Genomic DNA, 14,998 nt, shown 5'->3' on the forward strand with positions numbered 1-14,998 from the left:
TACCCGTATTTCGCGATGGTCAAAGGGACCCCTCGGCCACGTAGCAACAGCCAATGAAAGGCCGACTGCATTGAAATTAATATGTCTCAAGGCTGTAATAAGTCAGTATGCATGCCAATCATTTGCAACTCCATGTGGCGAAGACCTAGTTTCCGATACGGCAGAAATTTGGATTGCAGATGACGACTGTTCAGCGTTTATTTCCTATGCTTGGAACATTCAAGTATCGTTTTGTCATGATTAAATCGATAGATCGCGTTGGGTGGAAAACTTTGCTTGAAATTAGGAACCGAAACATTCTTAGTGCAGACTTTGGCTGAGCACTGCGATCGAACGGCTTAATAGGCCGATGGAACCAAATGACTGCAAGTCCCGCAGACGTCTGTTCGAATCTTGGAGAAATACACCAAACAGATAACTACTCTAATAATATTTTCGGATTCCCTCCTCCTCTTCCCAGCCTCTTACATGCGTGTAAAGTGACAACCATCGTGGATGATTTCTTTACAGCTGCTGATTTCTATAAAAAGAGTACTTATACAGTTCTCATTAGGTCAACCGAGAATCTCTGTTCAATGCAGCAAATTTAATATTGCATGATATTGCATAACTACTGGAAATACGTACAATAGTACACAGACACGGTACACACAACAGAATATATTGTTATATCCTGACGGGGGTAACGTAAGAAAGGCACCCGTACCCAGGAGTGGACTTGAAACTTACTTATCATGAACAATTACCTGAATTAATATTAATTTAAGAAGACATTCGTTCTCGATAATATTATTTATCGAATAATATTATTCTTGGATATGAAGGTCGTGAACGTCACAACACTTTTTTTGTGTTAACGTTTCAGCCCGGATGAGGGACCTCCTCAGAACAATTTATTTAGAACATCTGTCACGAACAGAAATTATAAAATAATGTACAACTAACTTATAACAAAATTAAATGTGAAAGGTTTGGGTAATAAGCAGGGATGTTTGTGCTAGTATAAATGAGAGGAATTACCTGATGATGAACTGACACTTTCAAATAACGAAGAAAAGAGACCAACTAGTATGTAGTGAATGCGTGTTAGAATAACCGAGAAAAAACACAAAAGTTCATTTTTTAAAAAACACTGCGACAGCGATACGAAACTCCCAAGCATTCATCCTGGTTGTTAATTGAATAAAAACACACAACGACCGTTTTAGGTTTTGAGTCTGGAGCACTTTTGAACCTGTGGAACGTCCAGTGTGTAGTGGGGGGAGACCGATATCAGTCATTATCAGAGCAAGCACAGAGTCAACGGGTTAAATAGAAATCAGAAAATGTTAAGAAGGTGAAATCGAGAGCAAGCTCAGTCGGTAATAAATAGTTACGATGGGTGTATCACAGAGGTGTAAATAGTACTCAGATGTTCAATATCTTGTCTTCGATTGACAGAATTGGGATGTGCAACAATATTGCGCATTTCTAACAATAACCTATTGTAATACAATGGTATTCCATCCCATACGTTGCAGGTTTGTTCGAGTCACTCAACAGAATATTCTCTAAGTATAAAATCCAATTATTTATTTTATGTATGCTATACTTTTCTCTAAAAACGCTACAAGAAATGCGTGTGTTACGTTCAGTATGCACGTTGTTGCAGTCGGAAAAAAATTTGGTCGTAATTACCAAGATTCAGTCCTGGCAAGAAATTTTCAAGGCTATCGTACATCCAACCAACATTATTTTCGCAAAAGTAAAAAGTTTTGTTGATTCTGAAGTGCAATCCCATCGATTCTGTTGCGATTGCAAAATCTGATCCACACAATACACAGTGAAATCATTTTGTAAAGATGGGATAATGATTACTTGATTGTTGTAACTGAGAGATTTTCGTTTGATTGTAATTTATGCGACACGAAAAAACGACAAAGAAGTATGCCCGCTGCGTGCTATAAAAACTATAATATTACTGAAAGTTCATAATAATACAGACGGATGTAGTACAAAATGGAGAAGGAAGAGAGAAAAAGTGAAAAACTAATTTGCGGGAAATGTAAGGTCATATTTATCGTAAAAATAAATCAATGGAATCCTGAGAATGTATTTTGATTCTAAAAGACAGCAACACACGCATAGTCACTTATTTTTTAGTACGCTGGCTTCATTCGTTTGACCACTGACGTTATTACGAGAAAAATTGCATTCGCGATATGTTAGCATGGGTATTTTGCGTGGAACAGATTCGCTGTCGCATAAGCAGCCCACCGATTAAAAATAGTGCAATGTTTAACATCTGGAGAATTTTAATGTTGATGAAAACAACTCTGAGTTGTAGGAATTTCCAGTTTCGAGGCAGATTTGTTCAATATTAAGTTAAGAATATAGTAGTTTTGTGCACTAAAAAATGTCTTCAATATCGTTCGGTACTAATCGCCTGTGTAAGAATCTGGATACATGTAGTCACACATGCACGTATGGTGTTGGTCACGCGTGAGGTTGCGCTGGGGGTCAGTCATTAGGTATCCGTCTAGCAAATAACACAAATTGTAGTCAGTGACGACTCACAATTAAGGAGTAATCATCGGCACAGAGTTTTAATTACACATTGTTTGCTATCTCTTCGACCCCTGTTGCGAAAATTAATTGCATTAATTTACACCAATTACAAATTTGAACGATGTATAATGAAACTGACGACTCATAGCTAACCGGATTAACATTTATTTTCAATATTTGACGCCTTAAAAAGATACATTATAGAATTACATTATACAATTATTGTTAATCCAATCTCCCGTTCAAGATTTCAAATAAAATTACTCCATTTAACCATTTATCTAAGTATAATATTGACACCATCATTACTCATTTTACAGAACCTGATCTAATTATAAAAAGTTCGTTACACCTGAAAAAAGCTTCTCATCGGTTCCGTTCACTTTCATTTTCCATTCTGAGAAGTGCAATGTAGCTAGACCACGTGTGCTACGTTTCACGATTAACATCTTTCTAATAACCGTAAGCGAGTCTCGACTGTGCGCAGTAATCGCAATAGTTGGATGAATGCAGATCAAACTCGGGGTATAAAATATATTACAATTTATGTAACCCTACCCATCGTCTCAAACGGAACAATTTTATCTAGGTTTTTCAATATGGTTGTTTAGTGACTGACTTAGGTCACTTCTTACGTCACTGAATTCAATCGCCATCGTCCTGTTTTTGAGAAATCCTACTCTGAGAATGCTCAGTTGATTTAAACTAAATACGAATTCAATCCATACGCGGGGTCGTATAGTTTAACAAATGCACACAGTGGTTACCCCGTCATTCGACTAATATCTGATCGGAAATGCATTCTGTAAATACTTGTTTGTTTTATTTTTGTTTTTGCCTATTATGATTGATATGGGAGATCAAAAACATGTATAACTAGATTATGATACGATCAAGGCCTTCGACTTTGGAACCGTTGAAGAAACTCCAATTACTATCGTTGATGAGATATTTTTCTCATTCTGAAATCCGATCCATAATTAGGATGAGTTGTGCAATGATGCTAAGAAAATGGTTCATAAAAATCGACTGTCGACCAAATAATGAATATAACTACCTTTTTCCATGAAACATCGCAAGAAACGATATTTTTCACTCTGGGATATCAACTCTCTTACAAACAGCTAACCACTTCCTGTCTCGCCGAATTCAATTGTCATGTTCGGTTTTGAAAATATCTTATTTCAATTCATGACGATGTAAATAAATTGCGAAATAAATCACCACAATGTTCGTATCATGATTCACAAAAATATTCATGACACGTTAATGACATTGCACTAATATGCATTATACATTTCTCTATTTATAAGTCGTTCAGGTCACACGATGCACGGAGCAGGATTGAAGTACACAGTGTTTGACGATTTGCGACTCGTTAGTTTTCAGCCATCTCTCGTCGGGTGCTTATCACAGATTAAAAATGTCGCAAATACAGCAATTCTATGCTGGGCAAAACGTTTTTATTACCGGTCAGTATCTACCGCTTGAGGTAGCTCTCAATTTTCTCAACATCAATTTCTATCAGAGAACACCTTACGTGTGAATTTTGAAAAACGATGTGTAGAAATAGACACGATATTAAGTTGAGAATTCTAGAGAAGCTACAGCGAACCGTTTTTGGCAAACAGCGAGGCATTACCGGTACACGTTCTTCAATTTCAGGGGGTACCGGGTTTTTGGGCAAAATCTTGACGGAAAAACTGCTCCAAAGCTGTAGAGACATCGGGACCATCTACATCCTAATGCGGCCGAAAAAGGGCAACGGTGTTCAGGAACGCTTCGAAGCGTTTCTCGGTGATACGGTGAGTTACTACTATTGAACAGTTCTCAATATTATCATAATTTACATCTCGTCTTTCTTAAGAGAGTGATGAGGAACGCGGAAAGAGACAAGAATGTCGAAAATTCATTCTGACGCTGATGATCCATCGTCAACAGCCAACATTTACGCAAGTTTCGTTCCAGGTATTCGATGTGTTACGGAACGACTATCCGGAATTTTCAAAGAAGATCGTCGGAGTCGAAGGTGATACCGCCCAGAACAAACTCGGACTTTCGGAAACGGACTACGCACGCCTTGTCGAAGAGGTACGAATACTACAAATAGATAGTGCGTCTTTCCTTTCTTCGCGTCAGGGGTTCAAGTAAAGACGAAATTCTTACAGGTTTCGGTGATCTTTCACCTAGCTGCCACCGTGCGTTTCACAGAGCCCCTGGAGAAGGCTGTCGCAATTAACGTGAACAGCGTGAAACACGTGATAGACATTGCAAGGGCCTGCAAGAACTTGAAGGTGAGGGCATCTTCGCTGTTTCTCGTTCGACGAAATTAACATTATCACATTTCAGGCTGGGATTCACGTGTCCACCGCGTTCAGCCACTGCGTCCGGAAGTCCATCAACGAAGAGCTATACCCTCCACCCATGAGCCACGAAGAGATCAACATGCTAGTGGAAAAGTTCAAGAGAATCGAGGGGCCGGGAAACCTGACGGAGTTCGTCTCTAAAGGCTTTGCATGCTTCTTTGCACAATAGTATTCGTAACCAAGCATAAACTCGAGGTTTTAGAAAAAAAAGCTACCATACATACACTCGCGATATTAGCAGCAGTTGAAGTGACTGACTTTACTCATAACCCATCGGATATCTTTGTAAAAAGTGAGCAATTTTTAACCAAATCGATTTTGCAGAATCACGGGAGAATGGCCGAACACGTATTGTTTCACCAAAGCTATCGCCGAGGAAGTCGTCGCTAACTACGCCACTGACCTACCTTTCGCTATCTTCAGACCGTCAATTGGTAATTTACGCATGTGACAGACAGTTATTTCATCTCGAAATCTGAAACTCCTACTCCCAAACATCATAACAATCGCACAAGCCAGCAATTCAGTCATTCCAAAACCGATTTTAAACATGTTATTCCAATGATACTCCGTAATATTGCTGCCATCCTGTCAGAACCTCCTTTCAGGAGAGAACGTAACAACTATGTCGCAACATTGCTGCAAGGTAACTGTAATATCACCAATCTTGTGAAACGATTTCGCTGCAATCTTGTGGCAGCATGAAGTACTGTGTGGACACCGTATGAGAATCAAATGACGCATTAATTCAATTTTTTATACGACTCTACGTTTTCTTATGACGTGGGTTGATAGGCGTGGTACAAAAAAATCTGACTCGTTGACACTAGAATACTTTCTCCGTGATTGTTAAAATGGTCTCGAATAACTCTGTTATGATCACGGAGTGCAGAGCTCATGGCTTCGCATTGCAACAGTTACACAATTCGAAAGGGATGCTCGTCACGAGTTGTCAGAATCTTGAATTTCTGAAATTCTACGGTTATTCCTACGAACATCTTCATAAATTGTTCCACAGTGACAGGGGCCTACAAAACCCCCATCCCAGGATGGGTTTCGAGTCCCATAGGAATTTCGGGCATGATATGTGTCTGTGGCCTGGGTATCATACACGCCGTTTTGATCGATACCAGTACCAGGCTTGAGGTTGTCCCGGTCGATTATGTTTGCAACGCACTTATCGCTTCAGCTTGGAAGATCGCAATGACGGAAAAAAGGTAACGTTTAGCAGAGAAAAGCAATTTATTAAAGTTGGTTTTCGTCATTTTCTACTTTTTCTGTTTTTCTAATGTATTATTTTGTCTTGGTAATTCTTTCCCAATTCCGACAATAATCCATTTTCTTATTTTTATTTTCCGATCAAATACGGCAATTCTAAATACGGCAATTTTTCGTCTCGCTTAAGGCATGAATAAAATTGGTTGTAATTTAGCTTATTGCGGAATATTGAGAAAAGATAAAGGAATTTTTCAAACCTGAACATTTCACAACGAGACCGCGAACTGACTTGGCATTAGCTTTCGAATTTACACGTCAAGAAGTAAATACAGGGAAACATTGTGCGAGCCAATGGTTAGAGACCTTACGTGTGTATTTCAGAAGCCGCGAGGACGTTCCGGTGTACAATTACGTTTCTGGAAATGAAAATCCTATAACTTGGAAAGACTTTGATAATAAAGTCAGAGCCGTCGCAAAAACTCATCCATTCGAGCAAGCTGTTTACTACCCCAGCGGATACGCCACAAAATCAAGATTTCTGTACACAACCCTACACTTTTTTCTTAATTTGCTCCCAGCAGTGATGATTGACGTTGTTCTGCGATTGAAGGGACAACAGCCACGGTAAGTACAAAATAAATTTAGTCCTTTATTGGTTGTACGTAGACAAGTTAGTCAACATCCACAAGTTAGACGTACGAAATAGACAAAATCCAGCAACGAGATTAAACGTGAGTATTACACAATTTCAGAATGTACAAGCTCGTGGGTCAAATTTATGAGGCGTTTAACGCATTGGAGTATTTCACCACGCAACAGTGGGATTTCGACAATCAGAAGATTCAAGCGCTCTGGGAGCAACTTGGGTCCGAAGACAAGAGTATATTTCCATTCAGTATGCAAACCGTCGTTTGGGATGAATATGTCATAAATATGAGCAAAGGCATACGCAAGTTCATCGTAGGTGATTCCGATGGAAACGAAGAGAGAGCGAGACGGCGACAGGTTTAGTGAGTGAAAGTCTAGCCTGTGGTGCACTTTACCAAAGACTTACACGCGTTGCACAATATACTCAATCCCTTCACCTGTTTCAGTCTTTACGCCATCCATTTGGTCGTGCGTATCACGTCTGGCATCTTTATTTTGTGGTTGATCTGGAAGTCCTTTCATGGGATTCAATCAATGTTCCTGTGATACGATTCTGAAGTTCGGCCCCGTTCTCGTTTGATCGACGAACAAGCCATCGTACTTAGTATCATTGTGTAATTTATGTAACGGAGAATAAACACAACTCGCATGTTTCAATTATCGTAACCAAATTACCACACGTCACATCCATTTGACTGTTCATACAGAGAAAATAGCGCCGACTCGATGCGCGTATTTAGGACATTACTCTCACAGACTAAGTCTGAGCACCCCATCAGCGTTGCAAGCAGCGCCAAATGCGTTCCGATATCAACAAGATTTTGCTCCAAGTCTGAATACATGCGAGATTAAATATTCCCAAGTCACTTTCTCGGATCGTCTGTTTATTCTAATCCCACCTAAATATACACCACTTCCGTATAATTTCACCGAAATTGGTTCGAAATACCGAGGAGAGTCCGACTATAATCATTGAACTAAACAACTTCTCGAACCATGCAATAAAAACTCCTAATAAAAAAGCTCTGTTCTCGTTCTGTACGAAATCCGATGGGGTTCGAAATGATAATAGCCAGCCTCAGTCTTATTTCAGGTCTAACCAGGCTTCCGACATCATCCAAAACTCTCATGTTTGGCACCAACGTATCTGCAGATCACTTTTTGGGGCTACCCAAAGTCACCGAACATCTGATCAATGCACAATTTTTTTTGAATTTAAAATTTTCTTTCTTGTGCTGCAAATATTGGGAGAGAAATTATGGGAAGTCCGGGAGAGAGGACTTTGAACGGAAAATGTTGCGAAAAAACATTTAATTGCAAGATCGAAATTTTTATTGCACGAACTTCTCACAGAAACTATTCGGTAATATAAAATACGATAGGAAGAATTTTGAATCTTCCCGATTGCGCATAATAACAAGAACATTAACAAACTGCACCGGCAATCCCAAAGCAAGAGGGTATGAGTTAGATGCACCAGTTGGGAGAGGTGGCCTCTACCGGTAATTGAATATTGATATAAAAATATTTGAACGATTCAAGCTAGTTGATCTACCATAAATTTCGTGAGCAATTTACGGATTTTCCTAACCGTTTGCAGTGCCAACAACTTTAGTATGACAATTCAAATTCACCTCCGTACATCAGCAGAACTACTTCATCATGAATTTGCGGCATTCAGTTGAACCTTGTAAGAGGTATTATTGATGAAAAAAAAGTCAATATTCCCCGATCTTCGTTAACGAAGTTCCTGCGTACTTTCACCTGACCTGACAACGTTCGGATGTGTTTATCGTGCACTTAGCTGTATACTTTAACTGTCAGAAAGTATTGCGTCACCAGTGATCAGTTCCGAAATTTATAAATACAGGTAGAGATGGAACAACTGTGCAAACATTTCCCGACTGATACTGAAAAAATTGGGAAAACATGGGGATGGCAATCCTCTGAACACGTGATCTCAATATATTATTACTTAACAGTTGATCATTTATTTTGATTACTCATTTGTGAGTAAAGAGAAAAATTTAGAATCCAATTGACCGAAAATGAGATCAAAATGGCTGTTGTGACGATATTATGAGTTCAAAAATGCCCGCAAATTCTTGCTAATCACAGCCATCTCGATTGCGGCGTCAGGCGGGAGAAAGGGCTCAGAATTTGAAAGAGTTTACGAGCAGACGACCAACCAACCGTTTTATAATTCCCCGTAGTTATTATTTAATCGTTATTAACACAAATTCAAATTAAATTAACACATCGATATCGCCAGTAAATATCCGTACGCATCCCAACGTGTGAGTCAAGAATAAAAAACAAAACGAAGTCACGAGATCCAAGGAACCATCAATTTTTACTAACTTTTTCGCATTACGGAATCGCCGCGAAGAAAACTTAAAAAGACCGTGGATTCCAAATTTTATCGAAAGACTCTCAAAATCACCTGGACAATCACACGACGGAGCTGCTGCCAAGTATAAAGCAAAGGGATGAGTGATTTTAAACTTATTTAGGACTTATCAACTTTTTTCGCTATCATCATCGACAATTTTTGAATGAATATCTAATTTTTATTATTTTGACGATGGACAGGATTTAAAGAGTTTTTATATGTTATTTATATTTCATTTATATTTCATTTATTCAATTGATAGTCAATGTCGTATTTAATATCATTCTCGTCATATTTTTTCTAAATCTGTCCATTTATTTCATTCTTTTTTTTATTTGACCAACGACTGAAATTCTAACCCATCCCATTATTTACATTTGTTTTTGACCTCCCAGACTAATCTCAATATAGGCAAAAACAAGAAATAATTATTTACACTGTACTGGAATTCCCAAGCAATTGTCAAGTGATCTAGTTTTATGATCCCTTCGCAGAGATCAATCTTATACAAGAATTCGAATAATTGACTGATATGGTATCTTTCAATTTAATGAGCGTATTCTTGAGTTGGAGTTCAAAAATGATCTTCATCTACCACAAATTTTCCGCCTGACCTTCAAAAGTGTCGTGTCACGATTCACATTGTTCCCACACCGGTGACGTTGTAGACAATAGTTAAAGTTTTCAAGCGGAAATTACTTTTATTTTCCAGTCCTATTGTGAAACAATGACTCTACCCAGGAAGCTAAGACGTTGACATATTTTAATTCGCATTCGTTTGCATATTGCACAAAATGTGTGTAAAGGAGTTAACAAATTTACATTCGCGCACGTGGTATCTCATCCATAAGTAACGCGAAGTTAGCGACGACGCTAAGAGTCACTCCGGTACCGCAGTAGAAGAAACATGTCAGAAATACGACAGTTTTACGCAGGTCGAAACATCTTCATCACCGGTTGGTGCCGTTCAAATAACAAAATAAAAACAATAATGTCCTTCTCGAGGGACAAACATTTGTTTGAATTATACCAATGAGATTGTTTTTTTGAATTGTGGCCCACGTTCAATTGACAAAGAGACTTACATTTACTAAAAATTGCCAGGTGGAACCGGTTTCTTGGGTAAGGCACTGGTGGAAAAGTTACTCCGAAGCTGTGAAGAAATCGGAACCGTCTACCTTCTGATCCGCGAAAAGAAAGGAAAAACTACACAAGAGCGAATGGATTCTCTGCTCCTCGAACCGGTGAGATTTGCCGAATTTCTTGCAATGTCTGAGCTGGCGATAAATCGCGCATGTATTTCGCTGCAGGTGTTCGACGTTTTGCGGACCAGCTCTCCGGACTTTTCGAAGAAGTTGGTTCCAGTTGCCGGCGACGTAGCCTCCGAAGGACTGGGATTATCGGCAGAGGATCGCGAGCGCATCGTCGACGAGGTTCGCAGGGTGCACGTTGACTCTTCGTATCCACTTGTCGCCCCCTAAAAAGCGCCGAACTCTTTTCAGGTATCCGTCATCTTCCACGCAGCTGCCACGGTGCGTTTTACCGAAAGACTGGACAAAGCGATTCCCTTGAACGTCAACGGCGTTAAATACGTGCTGGACATTGCCAAAGCGTGCAAGAACCTGGCGGTGAGAGGATTTTTCCAGCGTCTTGTAGCGGGGCCGATGCACCAGCTGTGAATTATAACTTCGCCTCGCGATTCACGGCGTCTCCGTCACTTCCAGCTGCCGAACGTTTTAGCTCGCGATCACCTTAACCCTGTTCTGTTCCAGGTCGGCGTCCACCTGTCAACTGCTTTCAGCAACTGCGTTCTCAGTAGCATCGACGAAAAGTTGTACGTTCCGCCATTGAGCTACAGGGAGGCGAACGACCTCTGCGAAAGCTTGAAGAACACCGAGATGTCGGAAGGCGACGTCGAATCCGTTACGAAATCGTAGGTTTTTCAAGCGGGCTTGTCGTGGGAGTGCGTGACTAAGGATGGTGATCAAAGTGTTCAATTGCAGAGTCTTGAAAGGATGGCCGAACACTTACACCTTTACCAAGGCTATCGGCGAAGGTGTCGTCGCCGAATTCGCTGGAGAATTGCCGTTCGCAGTTTTCAGACCATCGATCGGTGATATTCTTATTCTATGATTATTCTTACCATGACTAAAGTGAACATTGCATCCGAAATTCCACTCGACTCTTGCATAAATCCAAGAATGGGTTGTAACTGAGATCGAACGAAGGTTATATTTTTCTTTTCCAATTGTTGTTGTTACAATCATTGCTTGTTAAAAGAGGACAATAATTTTTCCTAGTGATTAATTCATACGAGGAGCCAATGCCGGGTTGGATTTCTGGCATTGCTGGGTTTCCAGCGATTATATGTGCATCTGGTCTCGGCTTAAATCACATCGGTTTCTATGATTCTGATGCGAGAATCGACCTAGTTCCAGTGGATTATGTCTGCAACGCTTTAATTTCTTCCGCTTGGGAAACAGCCGTCACTAAAAAAAGGTAACGTCTTCGAATGCCGATTCGTACCGCCTTTTATACATACAAAATCCAAATATAAATGCATTTGCATTATGGAACACACATTCTTCACAAACTAACAGAAATGGAAAATTAAACAGATAGAGGTATCGCATGCTTCAAAAGTTATTATGTAATTTTCGGATTAGTAAATATCCGGTGACGTACATTTGACTCGTTTGCTTTCAGGCACCATGAGAATATTCCTGTATACAATTATGTCAGCGGAAATGAGAAACCCATCACTTGCGGCCAGTGTGTAAGGGATTTCCAGCGTTATAGTAATGAAAACCCATCACTTCGATTGGTCTACTATCCTTTCTTCTTCGTAACAACGTCAAGATTTGTTTTGAGTCTATTACAATTTTTTCTGCATACTTTGCCGGCGTTCATAATTGACGGCGTCGCAAGATTGTTAGGAAAACAGCCGCGGTAAGCTTGAAACAACGATACCAGTATCGTCTTTGCCTAGTAAACGTAATCGCATGTAGTTTCGATTTATTTAGTTCGAGCCGCACTCGTGGCCTGAAGGCTCGTTCATTATTTCAGGATGCAAAAGCTTGCGACTATATTAGGGAATGCGTGGATCACCATAGGATATTTTACCACGAAGGAATGGGACTTCGAAAATCATCGAGTTCGGAGCCTTTGGCAACGAATTGGGCCTACGGACAAGAAGGAATTCCCTTTCAGTATGCAAGAAGTCGACTGGGAGAAATATTTTATATGTATGGCTGGCGGTTTCAAAAAGTATCTAGTAAACGAACCTCCTGGAAATGAAGACAAAGCGAAACGACGATACATTTAGTAAGTAAAAATTTGTGCCGAGTTACCGCCTTGATGATATATTAATCGCGGTCAACGAATCATCGTTGATTGCAGATCATTTCGACGGAAGCAAAAATATACCCTGAAATATGATTTTCATTCCGCATTTATTACAGCTTTTACATCGTCCATTCGATGGTTCGTCTCGCCTTATATTCCTTCGCTCTTTGGCTCGTATGGAAAATATTTTGGTAACACGGCGTTCCGCCTTGTTCGAGAACGTACAAGATGATCACTAGGTTGACGAACGCACCGCAAAAAGTAACAAAGAATTTCGCAATATTTCGCATGGATTGGGATTAAAAGTCGTTGATATGTTGGATTCATTGACACTAGCCAAGCAACGACCCCCGACACAAGAAACTTATGTAAAACCGAATTTGCTGATTAGTAATAAATTCAATATATTGCATAATGCTCAGTGTTTCTGTTCAAATGTTTTTTAGATTAGGCCTTACACGGTTAGAATGATTTCTAATCCGACACTGATCCCAATATATCCAACCTGCGTGACAATGTCTAGCGACAGGAAATGACCTCCGGCCGATTGAATGTATGACGTACTTGCGTCCATACATACAATATAGAAAAGTTATTCAACCTCGACATTACGATGAACTAGCAGAATCGTTAATGTCAGGTGAATATAGTTCGGCTACTCTTTAAATTTGAATGAGTGAAAATTCACTGATTCCAAGTGATTGGTATACCACTGGAACAAACCAATTCATATGCACTGAGGATTCGGTATCTTTTCAATAATGTTTCACTGATTTCGATTGCATATTGTTTTACTCCAGTGGTATATTTAGAACTGATTCACGTTTAGAGAGCAGAATCACCATTTGTTGCCACTGTACCATTTTTGGCCGTCGTTGCATATTGTTTTACTTCTTCCAAGTGCTATAAATCTATCCAGTTACTGAATTCATCACAGAAGCTTACTCTGCAGATAATATTACTTTGATAATCAAATGTTTTAAATGCAATTCTGACAATGATCAAAGCTGATTCGACTGTTCATACCATTTGTCGCCATGATCTCATTCACATGCAGTTGATATGGCCACAAATGGATCAATAGATGGCCGCAGACGTTACGAAGATGGCCAAAAACGGTGCATTCAACATGCGTTAGTCCGCTGCTACAATGATCAGTTTAGCAGTAGATTATGCCTAGGCATAGCTTGTTCTCTATTGAAAATATTGCATGCCTTTGCGAATATTCTTTTATTCATTTTCGTCACTACGAATGCCTAACATTGAAACCCTGTAATGAAATGTGAAAGATAGGAATGAAAATAAGCAATAAGAATTATTCGTCCCTAACGGAGTAGTTTTCAAAAAATTGTAACGAAAAAATCACTTATGATCAGGAAGTATTTCTTAGTAATCGATTTTTTTTGCTTCTCCACTGCGTAACGGGATTGAATAATTTAATTTTTTTGTTTATTTATATGTTTTTTGATATTGTGGATTACTTTTCGTTTCCACATTATACATTACATTTCACTCCCAAAGGGAAAGCGAACTGCTTCAAGAACGTTCAAATTTTCACTCCGAGAGCGTTCAATCAATCAACATCGCGTTGATGTTGTCGACAGTTAAAAATTCAGCCTAACAAATGAATCTTCGTTCAAAAAGCGATGTACACCTTACGACTCTCAAGTTGAGATAGGAACGATCGTTTACAAATTTCAATCAACTGAATTAAAAATCGCAACGCTAATTGAATTAAAAAAAAAATAACCGTATAATCAGTTCGTCCTGATTTATGAGAAATATATTCCACTTCTTCGGTCGAAAGTTGTAAGTGGATTTTTTAATTGGTCCTAATTTGAATTCTAATTCATTATTTATAATGCATGAAGCATATTTTAATTTGGGAACACTTTCTTGCCGTATCCAGCCAAAAAATTGCCAAAATTTTTACAGAGTACAATCAACGATTCAAACCCGTCATAAATCATTCCGTTCTATTTTCTAAGACAATGAAGTCGTAACCTGTTCTCATTACGCGATAAAAGTCGAAATTTTAACTAGATATTTTACGTCCCAGCTGCACTAGTTGACGATGAATATTAATTAGAGGTCCCGTCCAATTAGAGCGGCGGATTGGCTGGACAAACATCTCAACTCACCGTCAGAAGGATTTTGTCTCATCTCGGCTCTGGTCTAAGGAGCAATTTGCACAACGCCCAGTGCTAACCAAACTTAACCCAGTCGTAAGTCGATTCGCCGCAACCTGACTTGGCTTACCCTGCTCCAGCAGCCATTTGATCTAGTATTCCATGGATCGTCGAGTTAACTTGCTACCAATTTATTATAAATCAGGAGGGAGCATATTTCTCGTGAAAAATTGACGGTGTAATTGGCTCTAATTAACCGGCTGAGAAACATCCGCTAAGAAATTTGTCATGAGCCAGGCGAATGAATCGAAGGCTGGAAACCGAAAAAAGCACGTCCACCTCTGACCTCGCCT

The 14,998-nt window shown here is 39.5% G+C and overlaps 1 protein-coding gene across 1 annotated transcript; it reads left to right on the top strand.

Moving 5' to 3' along the window:
* The first annotated feature begins 3,887 nt into the window (after nt 1-3,887).
* On the top strand, nt 3,888-12,931 carry LOC124214683 (fatty acyl-CoA reductase wat-like). The gene is made up of 19 exons (XM_069134403.1): nt 3,888-4,019; nt 4,213-4,352; nt 4,516-4,638; nt 4,716-4,841; nt 4,897-5,042; nt 5,238-5,347; nt 5,932-6,130; nt 6,513-6,755; nt 6,884-7,141; nt 10,069-10,127; nt 10,276-10,415; nt 10,482-10,604; nt 10,674-10,799; nt 10,944-11,104; nt 11,175-11,284; nt 11,472-11,670; nt 11,878-12,120; nt 12,220-12,495; nt 12,633-12,931. The coding sequence occupies exons 1-19, from the start codon at nt 3,971-3,973 to the stop codon at nt 12,709-12,711; spliced, it is 2,910 nt and encodes a 969-aa protein (XP_068990504.1). The 5' UTR covers nt 3,888-3,970; the 3' UTR covers nt 12,712-12,931.
* Nucleotides 12,932-14,998: the final 2,067 nt, after the last annotated feature.

The sequence above is a fragment of the Neodiprion pinetum genome, chromosome 3, assembly GCF_021155775.2.
Source record: "Neodiprion pinetum isolate iyNeoPine1 chromosome 3, iyNeoPine1.2, whole genome shotgun sequence".
Lineage (NCBI taxonomy): Eukaryota > Metazoa > Arthropoda > Insecta > Hymenoptera > Diprionidae > Neodiprion > Neodiprion pinetum.

Excerpts from the sequence above, each read along its gene's own strand:
- LOC124214683 (XM_069134403.1), top strand. The coding sequence starts at position 3,971 with ATGTCGCAAATACAGCAATTCTATGCTGGGCAAAACGTTTTTATTACC. Across the intron at positions 4,842-4,896 it reads GGGCCTGCAAGAACTTGAAG|GCTGGGATTCACGTGTCCAC; the intron begins GTGAGGGCATCT and ends ATCACATTTCAG. Across the intron at positions 10,605-10,673 it reads GCGAGCGCATCGTCGACGAG|GTATCCGTCATCTTCCACGC; the intron begins GTTCGCAGGGTG and ends AACTCTTTTCAG.